Below are 17,793 nucleotides of genomic sequence, written 5' to 3'. Positions count from 1 at the left end.
TAACATTATCCATAATTCAGTGTTACACAGCTGGTCCCTGACTTCTTGAGAAGTTGTGATGTTAACAACAAGTGGTTCTGAGAGCTCATCAACTGGAAAGGTGTGCAGAAAGAAAATTAAGTCCTCTTTGGAGTCCACTTGTGTTGTGTACATCATTTAGTATGTTGTGCTCTGCTGGAATATTCCAGCAAAAAAAAAAAACATTTTCTTCTAACACCAAATATGATCAAATTGATATAGAGTCAATCTGATATATTTTGTTTTCGTCTTCTGTTTCCACTTGAGCTAGGAGGAAAATTGTTAGTAATTGTAATGAGTCTGTCTGTGTTTTTGCCCTGTTTCTGTCTGCTGTCTTGCCCTGCTGTTAATTGTTGGCTCCGCCCACTCATTTGTTACCATGGACACTAATTGCACTCAATCTCTTCCCCAGGTGTTTTGTCTTTGTCTCTGATTGTCTCCGCTTTGTGATTGGTCCCTGTTTACTACATCTACTCTGTTTGTTCACTTCCCTGGTGTTAGTCGTTGTTGGTATGTGGTGTGTTCATGTCCATGTTCCCGTTTCCTGTTTTGCTCCATGTTCTGCCCTGTGTTGCCTGCCTGTTCATTTGTGTTTTGTTTATTAAAACTTTAAACTGCATTTGGATCCTCACTTGCCTTTGTCTAACCGTGACAGTAATAACAAGCAAGAGATTTTTACAGCTGCCAGTTTAGCATTGTACCCAGTACATACCTACGTTATTACACATCTCAAACCACTTTGTTCCGTTGCCGAGTATCTCAAATTGTTTTGCCCATGTAGTCACTTTACACTGTTAGACAGATTGGGAAGGCAGCATGATCGTTACAAAAGCTGCTCAGACGATACAAAAAGATTGTGTGAAGTGTAGACAATATATATCATGTGTATATTGATATAGACAATATATATCATGTTCACAGGGGTAGATAGAAACTCTCGATCCTAATGATCAGTAATATCTTAACACAGCATCTGACCATTTTCGTATTTCTGATTATAAAAGTGCAAGGCACGTGTAAATGTGATTTACAAACGGATTGCAAGAGATGTTTATAATATGCCCCTTTTATTTTATTTCACAAAAGAATATCGCTCCAACGATGAAGACAAATATTATGGTCACATTCTAACAAGCTACTTTTAAACTATGCTTGTGTAATGTTTGAATCTTTTTTTTTTAATATGCTGATGTACTAGTTTAAGAATTCAGCAATAAATATAGATTTTCGCGCCCATTTATGTCTGCTAAACACAATATTATTGGGTGGTGCAGTGTTGGGTGGCACAGCACGTAGCATTACCTCCTCAAAGCTTCAGCATCCACAGTCCTCAGATCCTAAACTCTGGTATCTGTGTTCATGGAGTTTTCCTGCTTGATCTGCATGGCAATGGGGTTTCCTGGTAGGTGAATCAGCTGTGTTAAATTTCCCTTAGGTGTGAATGTGTGTGTACAGTTCACATTCATTGAATAATGAATGAAGGAATGATAATGAAGGAACACCATCTGTGAAACCTAACACACCAAATGTTAGTAAAATTAACATGCCTATAAAATATACTCTTTTTTTTACTTTCTTAACCTTCTTTTCATTGGTAGTTCAAATATAGTGTGTCTTTGAATTCTTACCAAAAAAATATTTTTTGAAAAGTACAAATGTTATGATTTGGCGATGTAATGTATTGTAGATTTCTAATTATACAAACAGCTATTTGTATAATGATATGTTAGTACATGTACTCTCTCTCTCTGAAGAAAAGAATCTAACATTTATTGGAAGGGGAATTTACACAGAATTTTTGGGTAATGTTTTTTAATCGCTAAAACAACCACACCTCATTGGTTTGTTCATTTCTCCTTATGGTGAATGGTAATAATCAGTAAATTTCAGGGAATCAGGGAATATTATTAGATTAGAATTCAGCAAGATTGCTTTCAAAGATTCTACTGACTGTCACAAAGCTATCATTTACTGAAATTTATTGTGTATAACTAGGTGTGCGTGCTCGCTTTTATTTTTCCATACCACTTTCCAAAAACCCAACAAAAGGCTAAACCAAATGAAATGCAGCCCATGGGGTCGTCAGCTTGTGGCTTTTGCCTCACTTAAGTTCACACTCCATGTGTGAGTGCTAGAGGGGTGTTGCATGATCTCTCTCTCTCTCTCTCTCTCTCTCTCTCTCTCTCTCTCTCTCTCTCTCTCTCTCTCTGTATCATGGCAGTCACAATCACAACACACACAAGTAAGCTAGTGGCAATAATGCACAGGTGAGAATCATCCCATGCTGCCTGTAGTTCATCCCACATCCCACTTCACCCTTTAACAGCTGGCGCTCAGGCATGCCCCTGCTGCAAAATACTCATTTCTTTTGCTCATGCCCTGTTACTTATGCAAATATCATTTGACCTATTTTTATTTAAATATAAATAAAACCAATGCACTCATAAATAATGTAAGTAATGTAAATGTAAGTAATTTATTACATTACAATTATCGCATACCATATATATCCCAAACTGTTGTAGCCCTATATATATATATATATATATATATATATATATATATATATATATATATATATATATATATATATATATATATAATACAGCATATGGCTTCAGGCTACAGCAGTTTGGGATTAATCTCCAAGCCTCATAAGGATTGGCTCCAAAATATCTATTTAAAAAAAAGCATGAGTGCATGTCTGTGTTAATTGGGAATGGATATGCAGCTGAAAGTGAACATAAACTGATAATATTTTACAATAACAACATTTAATCATTAGTTGTTCAATTTAAAACCATTCTGAGACAAAGCGATGTACTGAAACCCCCAGATGCTTTACAACACCTAGGGGTGCTAGACAGAACCGAGGGGTGATAAATGTAATTTCCTCTTGAAAAGTGCAAGCAAGGTACGTGTGAAACTTCACTGATCTACTTGGTGCTTCAAAATACAAAGGAACTCACATTTCAAAGACCAAAGCATGGAAAAATAGACTATAAATGCCAAGGTCATGTACCACTGCGATTGAATAGGGTGTGAAATGTAAGAGGAGGCAGAAGGTAGAAATTAAGGTGACTGTCAACATTTTAGTGGACAGTGAAGTGTGCGGTGAGACCGTTCCTTAGCAACGAAGCAAGATCGCTATCTGTCTCTCATTTATTTCTGCACGAGATGCCCGTTATGGTAAAGGGTGATGGCAAGTAAATTCAATATAATAGCATTGCTTTTGAACATGAAGCATGACATTAAGGCTTTCATTGATGACTCATGCCAATTATGCCTGTAGTTTTTCCATCTCAGCTCATTCACGTACACAGCTACAGTCTTGTTAAAATCTGTATATGATCAGATGAGGGTCCACTACCAAGAATCTTATTTCATCGGTATTCAGTTATCAACTACACTGACAAACCAGAAAGATGTGCTCCATACAATTTAAGAATTAGTTATTTAGTGTACATAAAAATCTTCCAATTTTTTAACAAAACATGATTTCATCATTTATAGTAAATGTAAACAAGTTTTTTAAAAACTACAATGCATTTCATTGTTCTGGCTGCAATTACACATTTAAATTATATTTTTATATTTCATATCGACTAGTACAGTGGTTCTCAACCTTTTTTTCGCCGCGGACCGGTCAATGTTTGATCATTTTACTGCGGCCCGCTGGGGGTGGGGGGGGGGGGGTGGCGTCTATACAATTAAATTCAAATTAATAATTTGAATTTAATTGTATTTAATCATGCCTTTTTAACTCACTACAACGCTAAATCAATGAGAACCCTGAGCTTGTTTCTTTGCAACGAGACGGTTCCATCTGGGGTAATAGGAGACAATGACACCCAAAGTGTGTTGCTTATGTCCAGTTTATTCCATTGTTTTGTTTTGGTTGTCGTCACTGCAGAAAACCCCGCTTCATACAGATAGCATGTCGGGACTGGCAATAGGGATTTAAGTGCTGTGGTGGCAATCTCAGGGTATTCCGCCTTGACTTTAATCCAGAACACCGGCAGAGTTTCTAACTTTCTAACGACGTCTGTTTCGTGCTCATTTTTGCTAATTTGTGGGTTAAATTTAAGCAAACACAATATACACGTACACCAAGCACAGTTAAACATGAGAAAGTACCAGTGAACAGAGAGAAGAGTGATACACACCTTCTCTCCACCAATGCTACAACGCCACTGCCACTTGCAGACGCTCAGCTCCAGACGTCACCTAAACCCGCCCCGATATCACGATATTTTGCGCATGCGCGGTATTGGTGCGGCTTTAGGTGACGTCTCTCAGTTAACCTCTCGTCCATGGAAAGTCACACAAACCCAAGAGAAATACACCACAGTAAATAAAATCGAAATAATTTAATGTTCCTATGGCGGCCCGGTACCATTTGGTCCACGGACCGGTACCAGTCCACGGCCCGGGGGTTGGGGACCACTGGACTAGTGTATATGATCCCCTCTTGTCCCTGTCCTATGCACAAACACAGATTATGCCCAAAGACTCGGTGCTTCAGTGGATACCGTAGCCTTGTAGCTAAGAACTGCTGCTGTAATCATAAATACTATGGCTGCATCTCAATCTGTTCCCTAGCTGTCAAGGGCACTGATCAGAGAGTCGGCCATTTCAAGCACAAAATCATTTGTGCGCTGGGACATTCGTTTCCATAAAAAAATCCCACAATAGACCACAATAAAAGTTGAAGCGTTGTTGTTCAAGATGTTCAGTTACTGGAAATATATTTTTTTCTGAAGCCCCTCAGTCAAATTCATATACAGATATAAGTAGCTTGTTGCTGTTGTTTTAGCTTTCAAATGATTACTTATTTGATGTTATATGCTTTATAATATTATATGCTATATAATAATCTTAATACGATCCTGCTGGATACGATCCTACCACTTTTTTGATTAGCTTAATCATGTGTCATGTTTGTGAAAGGCATTATACATATAAAATGGAAATGAATTATTTTTAGTCTTGAGTGACTTTATAGAGATCCCCCGCTCTGTTTCCCTTTGCTGTTTCTCTAATCTAGAGGATAGTTTCCTGTTTTCTAGCCCTGATTTTTGAGACTGTGAGTCTTTATGTGTAGCTCAGCCTGTTAGGAAGTTGGGGGTGAGAGCACAGGGTCAGTCATGATACAGCATCCCTGCAGTATCATGACTGCATCCCTGCAGAATGTTAAGAGTCTTGCTCAAGGGCCCAGCAGCAGCAACTTGGCAGTTCTGGGGCTTGAATCCATGGCCTTCTAATTTGTAGCTTGGTTTATGGTCTATGAGGAGCCTTACATGTTCATCCTGTGTCTGTGTGTGGGTTTACCCCAGGTTTTCTGGCTTACTTCCACCTGAGAAAAGATGGCAGGTGGATTGACTATGCTCAATTTTCTCTACATGGGAATGAGAGTGTAAAAATGTGTGTGCATGGCTACCTGTGATGGACTGTCTTCACATTCAGGATCTATTCCTGCTATGTTTCCAGTGTTTCTAGATAAGAAACAGATCTACCATATTCCTGACAAGGATTGGTCAATGTGATAATTTTAACATTCAAAGAGATATTTCTTGTTAAGTTGGGCATGTAGGCTTTGTATTTACCATGATTGCCACACACCTCCCGAGTTGGGGGTTTGATTCCTGCCTTTGCCAGGTGTACGGAATGCGCATATTCTCCCCCCATGCCTTGTGGCTTTCTCTGGGTACTCTGGGTTTCTGTCCCAAGTCCAATATGTTTGAGTTGTTGGCATCTATAAATTGTCCGTAGTGTGTGAATGGGTGTATAAATGTGTTTGTGAAGTTGTGCCCTGTGATGGACTGACATCCTGTCCAGGGAGTACACTGCCTTGTAACTCGAGTCTTCTGGGGTAGGCTGGTTCCCTGCGATCCAGTAGCATAAGCGGTGTAGAGAACGGATGGATAGATATTTCAATGTTAAACACTGGTTTCTGTCTGTGACACTTTGACTCGTAGAAGTCTGTGTTAACCTCATCATTGGGTAGTGGTGCCTCAGATGGTTAAAGCTCTGGGTTGCTCAGAATCAGAATCAGAATCAGAATCAGAATCAGATTTATTGGCCAAATGTGTTGACACACACAAGGAATTTGGTTCCAGCAGTTTGTGACTGACTCTCAAAGGTACAGACATAATAACACTATACAAGACAAGACAATGCAGATGGTGAGATACAATGTAGACAGAATGAGTATAAAATATGAATATAGAATGAATAAAATATATAAAATATGAATATGAACAATCAGTAATGTACATAAAGTGTGGGAGTGCAAATAACAATATTGTGCAATATTATGCTTTTGTGCAATATACAGCAGCAGTAGTGTGTAATATACAGATGATTTGGTGACTGACAGTCCTGATAATGCAGTACTTATGTTAAGAAGCAGTGAATGTAATTATGGTGAGTTGTTGATCAGGGTGATTGCCTGGGGAAAGAAACTGTTCCTGTGTCTGGCAGTTTTAGTAAGCAAAGTTCTGTAGCACCTGCCAGAAGGGAGGAGCTGAAAGAGGTTATGTCCAGGGTGTGAAGGGTCAGTAGTGATTTTCCCTGCCTGGTTTCTGGTTCTTGTGTCGTACACGTCCTGGAGAGTGGGCAGTCTGTGGGGGTGTCAGTGGGGGTGTCTGTTTTTGTCCGGTTTTGTTGCTGCACCAAACCAGATGGTGATGGATGTGCACAGGACAGATTCTATGACTGCAGTGTAGAACAGCATCAACAGCTCCTTTGGCAGACCAAACTTCCTTAATTGATGTAGAATGTACATCCTCTGCTGGGCCTTTTTGATGATAGAGTTTATGTTGCACTCCCATTTCAGGTCTTGGGAAATGATAGTGCCCAGAAACTTGAAGGCCTTCACAGATGACACTGGGCTGTTGGATATTGTGAGGGGAAGTAGTGTTGAGGGGTCTTTCTTAAAGTCCACCATCATTTACACAGTTTTGAGGGTGTTTAGCTCCAGACTGTTCTGACTGCACCATAGCTCCAGCCGCTTTACCTCCTGTCTGTACGCAGATTCATCACCATCATGGATGAGACAGATGAGCGTAGTATCATCTGCAAACTTCAGGAGTTTAACAGTTGGGTCATTTGAAGTGCAGTCATTAGTGTAGAGGGAGAATGGAAGTGGGGAGAGGACACATCCCTGTGGCGTGCCAGTGCTGATTGCCCGAATGCTGGAGGTGACACCTCCCAGTCTCACCTGTTGTTTCCTGTCTGTCAGGAAGCTGGTGATCCACTGACAGATGGAAGGGGGTATAGTGAGCCTTAGGAGTTTGGAGTGAAGGATTTCTGGAATTATAGTATTAAAAGCCGAACTAAATGTTCTAATTGTTGATTAGAGAGTTAGTATTCAAGCCCCTGCACTGCCAAGCTGCTACTGATGGGGGCTCCTGAGCAAAGCACTTAACCCTATGTGCTTGAGGGGTGTTGTATCACTCTGACCCCAATTTTCTCAGCTGGGATATATAAAGAAAACCTCCACCACGGAGGTATGTGTCGTGATAAATGTGTTCTTTATGGGTTGTATAATCTGTCTTATTGTGTTACTAAATACTTAACATATATTAATTGACATACCATTTAGTACAATTAGTGTTATTATACTTTTGTTGTCTGCACCAGATTAGGAAACCAATAAGCACTAATAAATGAGAAGTTTTTTACTTTTGCCTCTATTTGCCACTACAAATCTGACCAGGATAAAATGCTCACCGAAGATGAATTGAATGAATAGAAAATAAAGCATTGACTTGGATTATGACCCTAATTATCACATACACAATTAAAAAAAAATTTTGCCAAATGTTTTACTGTCATTAACACACACTGTTAATTGATGTCACTGGAGTAACACTGTGACCCAGTAAGTGATGTCCTTTATGTCCCTACTAATTTCAGTCAACAGGAATGAACTTAATATTATAGTGAACTTTGTAAAGACTTGTTTGAAATTAGATTCACATTCACAGTGTTTGAAGACTGTTCTCATTAATGGGTTCAATAATTATGCACAGGTCTAAAAATATTACACAATTTAAAAGTAATACACATTAGTAGTATACACATTTTTTTATTTTTTTGGCATCCATTCATCTTCAGTAATTGCTTTATTCTAATGGAGCATAAGCCTATCCCCAAACCACTGGGAATGAAGTGGGTGCACACATACATGCAATTTAGCAAAGCTGCATACTTGCATGTGGTAGAAAATGGGAGAGTTTTCAGAAACCCCCGACCGAGAGTGACCTAACCACACAACCGAACCCAAGATCCCTGAGCTACCTGCTGTGCCACCTAGATACAATTAATAACCTAAAATTAGGCAGAAAGGTAATTAGCCAGTGGTTTTTTCAGTAAAAAAAAACCAAACAAAAAAAAAAACAGGAAGGTGAATTTGAACCCTCATAACTGTAGATGTAATTATAAATAAATGTGGGTATACATACATTATTATTCATACTAACATACAGTATTGTGCTTTGTTTTGTTTTTAGGAATTCGCTTATGGACATGCTGATGAATGACCCGTGTGTGGATACTATTATACAGACTTTTGACATCAGGTGAAAATACTAGAATACTCCAATGGAGACTAAGACAGGCAGTCAAGTCAATAAAATCTTGCAAGGCCATGCCAGCTTAAATTATACAACGTATTTAAATGCATCTCTATCCCTCCACCATCATGTGAATAATGCAGTGCTGGGGATCATTCTGGGCATGTTGTGTCTCCTGACAATCATCATGAACATTCTGGTTCTTGTGGCCGTGAGGAAAGAACGTACTTTACATACCGTGGGAAATCTTTACATTGTCAGCCTCTCTTTAGCAGATCTAATAGTTGGGTCAACTGTAATGCCACTAAACCTTGTCTATCTACTTGAGGATGAATGGAAACTTGGTCGTGTGGTGTGTCAGTTCTGGTTGGTGATGGATTATGTCGCTAGCACGGCATCCATTTTCAGCTTGTTTATTCTTTGCTTGGACAGATATCAGTCTGTTAGGCACCCGTTAAGGTATCTGAAATATCGAACCCGGGGAAGAGCGACACTGATGATTTGTTTTGCTTGGCTTCTGTCAATAATGTGGATTATTCCCATTTTGGGATGGCGGATGTTTGCAAATGTTGACCAGAAACCTGAGCTAGAAAACAAGTGCGACACAGACTTTCGTTTTGTCACATGGTTTAAAGTGCTGACTGCCATTCTCAACTTCTACATCCCGTCGTTCCTGATGCTGTGGTTCTATTCTCAAATTTTCATAGCTGTGCGAGAACATTACAAGCAATGGGAGAGCGTCACTATTGCTAAAGTGGTGGCAGACGAAGACATTAATGTGCAAAGCTTAAAAAATCAGAGGACATTCAGTAAAATGGCTGATGAAGAGAATCTGGCCTTGCAGACTTATTCACAAAAGGAGGGTATATTGGATCAATATACTTTAGAGCAGCAGTACAACTCAAGGGATGCTAATGAAGAGAATGGCGAATCCACGGGCGATAAAAAATCCAAACATAGAAAAACATTTTTTAAGATTACAAAGCCTAAGAAGAAAACAGTGAGGGAGCCTCGTGAGGTTTCGTCAGTGAACCAGGAGATAAATTCAGAAACACCTTCAAAGGATCCATCTTTACCTCTGGGCTTTTTGCAACATGAAGAGAATGCCGACCTGAAGAAGTTTGTATCTGTTACTGATTGTAATGTATTAGTGCCGAATTCAGTTGCTAATATTTGTGAGATAACAACCAACACTGATATTCACAAACACATCACCATTCTCTGTAACGATGATGCTAATGCACAATCGCCTACATCACAAGGGTCATGGATGCACGGCAACGGTCCAGCAATAGATGGTAGCAACACTATGACTTTGAGGCAAACATGGCAGAAATTTTGTGAACAGTCTAGGCAGTGTGTCCAAAACATGCGCGTTCATAAGGAACGGAAAGCAGTGAGGCAGTTAGGCTTCATCATTGGCGCCTTTATGGTATGCTGGATCCCTTATTTTATCACTTTTATGGTCATGGCGCTGTGCAACACGTGCGTCCATCATGACCTCCACATGTTCACTATCTGGTTAGGTTACATCAACTCAACACTGAACCCCTTTATTTATCCACTTTGCAATGACAATTTCAAAAGAGTATTTAAAAAGTTCTTTCGTATCAAGCAGTAATTTTTGTCTGTAAAGATTGAACATGTAGCAGCTGTGTATGTCTCTGTAAACATTATTTTTCCTTTATATGTGCAACTGTATTTTTAAAGGTTGTACACTCTGGACTATTATGGTATTAAAGGCCTTTGTTGATTGTCTTATATCTTTGGTGCTAACCAGTGTCATTGTATGCTTGTAATCTGCATCAGATTAAGGCATCAGTACAAATACTGATGATAAATGTTTAATAAATTCTCTGTGAGTTTTTATGGTTCTAAGGATTGTTTTTATTTTCACATCACAGACTTTGTTTAGTCTACGTCTTTTGCTTTCATCTCATTTCGCAGGTAAAATTTGCTTATTTGCATATCTTACTCATTTATTTGAGGGATTATGGGATGAAAATGTATCAGTAACATGGAAACCTGTACTTGGAACTAACCCTTACTTTCCTGTTGTAAATAAAGGTAAACATTATTAGCCATGACAGTAATATGATAAGTTTAACTTTATGTCCCAGGGAGTGAGGGTGCGGGCTACTAACCTCTCTCTCATTACTATACACCTTTACTATTAGTTGCACTGTGTCATCATTCTCATGCACCTCAGGCACCAGCAGCATCTGATTTGTTCTCTATTTAATTACTTTTGCAACGTGTTTGTTTTCATTCATATTTTGCCTCCGCCCCCATCTTGTTATTGGCAGTTCCTGGATTGTGTTCTGATTATTCTCACATGTTCGGTGTTTCCCCTTTAATTTGTTACACTAGTTAAACCCTAGTGTGTCGCATCTTGGTCCGGAAGTGTTAGTGTCCTATCTACAAGACTGAATGATAAACCCAGTTTCCAGTTTAGCCAATGTCTTGCTGTCATGTTTGTGACCTCAGTTTCTGTTCCCTGATTTCCATGCTCTCACCCCTTCATCTTAATATCTGCTGTTTGCCCGACTTTTGCCTGTGTATTGGATTTTTTGGTTTGGCTTTTTGCAACCTGCTTTAATAAAACCAGCTTCACCTGCATTTGTATCTGCCTTCATATCCCCAGGACACACTGCAGTTACTGAACAATAAGCTGCAAGAAGAATAACAGAATAATATGTTTGTGTCTTAGTACCTGGAGACATTTCTGTGAATGAAATAACACTATTGATTCCAAGGGTAAATTAGGAAAGCTACATGAGGCTGCTGAGGCTAGAATGGTGCCATCAAAAGAATAAAAGGAATAAAACACACTTTATTTTTGTAAATAAATGTAAAAAAAAAAAAAAAAACTAGAAACGACAACAGCAATACTAGAAGCAAATTTTAACCGCCTTCTCTCCAGGTCCAAGGCCCTGATGGTGTGTCTAACCTACTTTCATCTCTCTCTCTTGTACCTTTACAATTTTCTGTAAGGAGAATAACATAATAAGCTTGTGAATCAATAACAGAATCATCTGATATTTAATGCTAAGCTCAACAATTACAAGGAAATTTTTACACATATGCACACATTGCCCATATACTCTATACCTGTGACTTATTTGGGGGAGGCTTAATCAATGAAAGAAAAAATACTTCCAACTTCCAACTTCAAACACATCATGCATATTTTATTCTTGATATGTATTTATGTTGGCTTTGTAGAGGCCAATATTCTGTTTTCCTATTTAAGCTTAGACAAAAATTTATCAAGAGTAACTCCTAGGGCTTTCGAGCCACATGCACCAAATTCGGATATGTTGTAGACCCTGGTCTGAATTTTATGCTATTACTTTTCTAAGCTATCCGAGTACCCGTACTTCTGGTACCGTGTCTGAAAGTGGCCTTTTTCCCCATAGACTCTAATGATAAACTTTGGAGGTTTATAACTCGGCAAGCGTTTCGAACTATCTACACCAAACTTGGCCAGCTCCTTTAGGGTGATACTCTGAACAAAGTTTAAATTTGTGTACTGACTGGCCTTTCGGTTGTCCCACAGCCCCACCCCCAAAATATGCAAAATCAAAAAACTTTTTACAACATTGACATGTGACATATCAAGACACTCAGCCCAATGTGGGGAACTTCCTCAAGAGTATTCGGATGATGACACATGCTCGTCTCCACTTGCCTAGAAATGTTTTGGCACCCTAGCTTTCTGTCCATTTGCCTCCAAATGTAACACTGATCCTTACAGTATGTCCACTCACCTCTAAAGCCGATATAAAATTAGTCAGGACAAGGTTAGCTTTTGGTGTGTGAGATATTTTAACACCTTTAAATTTTAGATGCTTATGAACAAGCACTTGGGACATTTCATAGAGCAGAACTGGGTTTGATATCACAATTTACTTTGAAGCAAAAAATGAGCCGTTTTATCTTTTTTTATGAAAATGTTGCCCCTAGCAGGCTAGATAAATGCAGAAATACTTATGAAATTCTTAAAGCCCTGGAGTGTCTACTTTCATAGGAGTCATTAACAATTCAATGCTGAAATTGGCCACCGCAAACAGGCAGAAATTACATTTTTGGCCTCTAGTAAATTAGTTAAGGTAGGTGTCACATGTCACATAGAGTTGTCTTCATATAATGCAGTACATGATGACAATTTAAATGGCAGAAACTTTGAGAATAGGCCTGTGTCATAAGATGTATAAATAAAATTGCTAGCCAAAATTAAATTCAGGACACAGTGTGTTTTTTGTAAAAAATAAATAAATAAATAAATAAAAATTATCCCAGAGAGCTGCAACAGACTGCGGCTAGCATGGTGCCATCAGAAGAAGAAAAAAAAGAATGAAGAATGAAACAAAAGTTTAAAAACTTCAAGTTAATATATGGTGGAAAACTCATAACACGAGTTGGTCCTTTCTGTAGAACAAAACAGTAAATGAAAAAAATACTTAACAAAATAAACCTTCTAAAATGACGATATTTTCTACTAATGTGCTGATGTGACTGACATTAAAAGCATGTGACTTAATTATGTCCTCAACAACAGTCATCCAATGCAATGCAATGTAATGTTTTTAGTTAGATTTTGTTCTCTGACTGTCATTTGTGTCATTTTTTTTGTCATTTTCTTGAGCGCTATACAGTCGAAGGTGTCGTTCTCAATGAGACACACAGGATATAGTTGTGTTGAATCTCTTGTGCAATGTTCCTTGTAGGAACTGACATGTTTCCAACCGGCCAGAATTTTCACAGTGATTTTCACAAACTGTTTGAACGTGTTTGTTCTAACCAGTGCCAAAGAACAAAGGAGACAAATAGTACTTTTTAATGATGTTCTAGTGGTCTAATTAGCATTCCAATTACTGCTAAAGTGTTATATTTATTTATTATATTTATGCTAAAGTAGGTGGAACAAGTGTGGAGCATTGCTGTGTCACAGCTGCAGCATCCCTGGTTCAGTCCTGAGCTCAGGAAACTGTCTGTGTGTAGAGATTTGCATGTTCTTGTGTTTGAGTGGGTTTTCTCCTGATTCTCTGTGATTTTCTAACACTGTCCAAAATCCTGCAGGTGGATGGATTAGATACAGGATGAAGTGATTACTGAAGATGAGTGCAAGAATATGTCAAACCTTATTGCAGGGATTTTTGTTTTTTAATTTTGTTATTTTTTTATTGACCAAAATGTTAGTAGATCCCTAGTAAAAAAAACCTTCTGCCAACCTAAAACCAATGTGTTAAAACCAATTATTATTTCAGAAATAGCAATTTATAAGTGTGATATAAATTATTCCAATAGAAATGAGTCTAAATGATGATTCTAAAAGGTCTCACTCTAAGCATACAAATACTGATATGGGCTGAGGTTTAATGAATCAAATATGAAGCTTTTTTACTAAAATATGATTAAATTTTCTCAAAGGCTTGTATTGTATTTATTCCTTATTTCTTCAGCTTTATACAGCTCAGGGTCACAGTGGATACAGACACACACACGGACGGACGCACACACTCTCTCTTGCTCTATAGTTCTCTCTCATTCACAGCTAGGGCAATTTAGCAGGGCCAATGTATCTGCCTGCATGTTTTTGAACAGTGGGAGAAAACCTAGAATCTACAATCATTTGTAGACTTTGACAGGAAGGAATTAATGTTAGGTCTGTGGTGAACTCAGAGCTTGCGCTGACCCATTAGTTCTTCTGGAGCTCTCAATTGCACAATTAAACTAAAATAAAACCGTTGTAGAAATGACATTATTTACATTGACATTATTTACTGTCCAGTGTCACCCAAATGAGGATGGGTTCCCTTCTGAGCCTGGTTCCTCTAAAGATTTCTTCCTCATATCGTCTCAGGGAGTTTTTCCTTGCTACCATCACCTACAGCTTGCTCATTAGGGATAGGGATAGATATATAGTGTATTTTAAATTAATATTTTGAAATTAATTTAAAACTTTAAATGTATGTATTAATTGATTTATGTTTATTCTGATTTCTTATATATATATATATATATATATATATATATATATATATATATATATATATATATATATATATACTACACACACACACACACACACACACAAAAAAGTAAGACTAAAAACAGATCTGTACAATTTGCAATGTATGGGATGGAATGCGTTATATATAATTTAAGATCTATGTAATATACATATCAAAGCAGCTTTACAGAACATAAACATAATACAAAAAGTTTTATACAAAGATTAATATAAAACAAAAATTTAAGATTAGTATTAGACATATATTTAAACGTGTTTGTATTTATCTCCAATGAACAAGCCTGAGGTGACTGAGGTGTCTGTGGCAAGGAAAAACTCCCTTAGATAGAAGAGGAAGAAACCTGGAGAGGAACCAGACTCAAAAGGGAACCTCATCCTCATTTGGGGGACACTGTAGGGTGTGATTATAAATATACAGTCTGGCAATTGTGCATTGTTTAGGAGATTGTTGTCCTCAAAGACCAAATGTAGTTGGTATCTTCTCTTAGAATGTCTGAATACTTCATGAAGCAGAGTCCAGCATCTCTACATGTAATAATGGAGCTGAAACATCTCTAGATGCCTCAGAACTCTCACAGGGTTGGCCTCATCTATGTGACTGGACCCTCCATCTCTGAAGGAACAAGGAAAACCTTCATCAGAACTCTTCTTTGTTAATCTTGATGGTCTGGATTTTTGTGTTCTGGGCTGTATTCTTCCTTACACAAATTCAAGGTTGCTCATTCAAATGTTTGTGATGAATGAAGCCTACATTATGTACACAACCAACATTCATGTGCATTTTCATTGCCAATAAGTTAACTGGCCATTTATATAAAAGTTTGATGAGTATTGAATAGGTTTTAAAACTGTGAGGTTGTTATATCATATATGAAACTTACAAAACTAAAGTTAAATTTTATTTATCAGTTATCAAGAAGCAATGGAAATTTTCTCTCGTTAAAGCACACTCGGAACTGTGAGCTCCTCATTGATAATGACAATTCTGCTGCAAAAAAAGCAGAAATAAATACTTACCAAGATTATTATTGGATTGAACAATAATGTCTAAAATAGGTGTAATAATTTTAGAGTATATTTCAGGTTACAGTAATCTTATATAAGAAAATACAAAAAATAAAGATGAATATATTCATGATAGTTTTACTCGCTATGATTTAATTTTTGCGGTTTGCAGCAACTTTCAGTGACTGTGAACTAAATAAAGAAAGAAATCAATCAATGAATCAAAAGCTACAGTAACCTCTGTGTCCTCATAATTAGTTATGGCCATGAAACCGCTCTGTACTATTGATATCAGCATCAAGGATTATTCAGGCAATTAAGACATTTTGACAGTAGTTGGTTATATCAAATGGTATGGACAATTGAGGCTAATTAACTCAAAATTACAGAGTTGTTAATCAGGCAAAAATGCATTAGTGATTAGCAGATTCATATCAATGTGATTTAATAGGAAGAATTCTTTGAGAACTTGAACAGATTTACCAAACTTAGAATGAAGAAATTAGACAAAGTTATGGATGCAAAAATTACATAATCACCTAATGTAATCACCTAATTGTGGCTCTGATGATTAAAGAAACAGAAACATTTATCCTCTTGTATTTTGGAATGCGACATCTAGCCACAAAAAAGCTGTTTTGAACTGTTTAAAAAGGGGATTTTTATTTATTTATTTATGTTAACTTCATATTCTCAGTAGAGTTGTGATGGGAGACATTTGGAGCATAATTTTAATCCACTGGTTGCCTCGTGGTGATGAAATGCTAAGTATAAAATGACATTATCTCATTTCAATGCTTGGTGCAGCTGAAGGTTAAAAGCATGTCTTAACTTTCTTACTAAATATCCTGTCTTTAAAATTAAATTACAGACTTGACTCCAAATATTTGATCAATTTAGGTAACAGACTTCAAAAATTACTTAGCTTAACAAAATTTAAGTTGAAGTATTAAAATAATCAAGTATAAATTTCAGTATACATTTAATATGAACCAGCTTTGTATTAGGCTTTCACTAGAAAGTGTTCTTGTGTCCAAGGATAAGCCGATTTAATAATAAACTATTTGTCGGTTAGCTCTGAGGTTTCTATTGACATACAAGCCCACACCATTCCTATTTACTTGTCAAAGGTGTTTATTGAAAATGGCAAGTAATTGACTACATTAGTTTGCCAGAGCTCACTCTTATGGAGTTTGGTGTTAAATAATAACTAACCCTAAAGGATGAATTCTGTCGCCTGGTAGAAGATACCAGAAAATATGACTCACTATTCCCAGAAGCACTCAGGTTTCTCAAGACCTTACTGCCCTCAAACATCTACTGCACTTTACAGCACAGTTTTGCCTTCTGGTCTGTACTGACATCCTTATTTATTGACTCTCAGGTTAGTTTTTTACATTCTCCTCAGTTTCTGTATGCTGTGTGAGATGCTGCTTTCACATGATGCTATTTTCACTCTAAAGTGCTTTTTTTTTTTTTGTATTTCGCTGTATTGTCCTGTTGTCTTACACGGTTGTGTTCTTTGCACTTTATATTGATTTTTATTGTAATTTAGTATCGCTGGGCATTGATCTATGGTCCTGAACAAACAACATTTTGTTCTATTTTATATATTAATAGATATGGCCAGCCAAGATCTATAGGTCCTCTAGTCTGCAACCACTTCCCAAAACCATTCATCAAGGTAGATTGTGTACACTAGATTGAATTGTTCCTAGGAATGAATGAGAGTGTGCATAAATGTATGCAATACTGCAAAAAAGTAAACACCTGATCAGTCACATCTTGTTGAACTTCAAGTTCCAGATTTATTCCCGCTTTGTCTTTATAATAAACTCACTCTTATGTGGGGATTTGTGCTTATTTTATCCACAACCTTACTGAGGTCAAGCACACAGTCAGTAGTTCAGTTCATCACAAAGGTGTATAGTCCAACTTCAGGAAACTGTCTTTATTCTCAGTTTGTCCAAAAAAGCAGTGACATGCAAAAACCCCCAACTATGTGGTAACTGTTTGGTGAAGCCCGATATTTGTGAGCGATGTCCGCAGCCAGTATACGTTAAATATACCACCACGATAAAGTGGAAAAGATAAAGTAAAACCAATATGCTTCACACGGTCACACTGTTCTTTGTTCACGATGGCACTGCCATG

The 17,793-nt window shown here is 37.5% G+C and overlaps 1 protein-coding gene across 4 annotated transcripts in view; it reads left to right on the top strand.

Annotated features, from left to right (window-relative positions):
- Positions 1-10,464, top strand: part of hrh1 (histamine receptor H1) — a 28,676-nt gene extending 18,212 nt beyond the window's left edge. The window contains exons 1-2 of one of the 4 annotated variants that reach the window (XM_047803512.1): positions 6,109-6,160; positions 8,535-10,464. In XM_047803512.1, the coding sequence (XP_047659468.1) occupies positions 8,626-10,218 (1,593 nt within the window). In that variant the 5' untranslated portion in view covers positions 6,109-6,160; positions 8,535-8,625 and the 3' untranslated portion in view covers positions 10,219-10,464. Of the gene's footprint in view, positions 1-6,108; positions 6,204-6,584; positions 7,530-8,534 lie in introns of those variants that run through there. The other 3 variants (XM_047803497.1, XM_047803499.1, XM_047803504.1) reach the window with 3 other exon arrangements.
- Positions 10,465-17,793: the final 7,329 nt, after the last annotated feature.

This window comes from Tachysurus fulvidraco, chromosome 2 (assembly GCF_022655615.1).
Source record: "Tachysurus fulvidraco isolate hzauxx_2018 chromosome 2, HZAU_PFXX_2.0, whole genome shotgun sequence".
Taxonomy (NCBI): domain Eukaryota; kingdom Metazoa; phylum Chordata; class Actinopteri; order Siluriformes; family Bagridae; genus Tachysurus; species Tachysurus fulvidraco.
The sequence above is the reverse complement of the archived record's forward strand: the minus strand, read 5'-3'. Positions and strand labels throughout refer to the sequence as shown.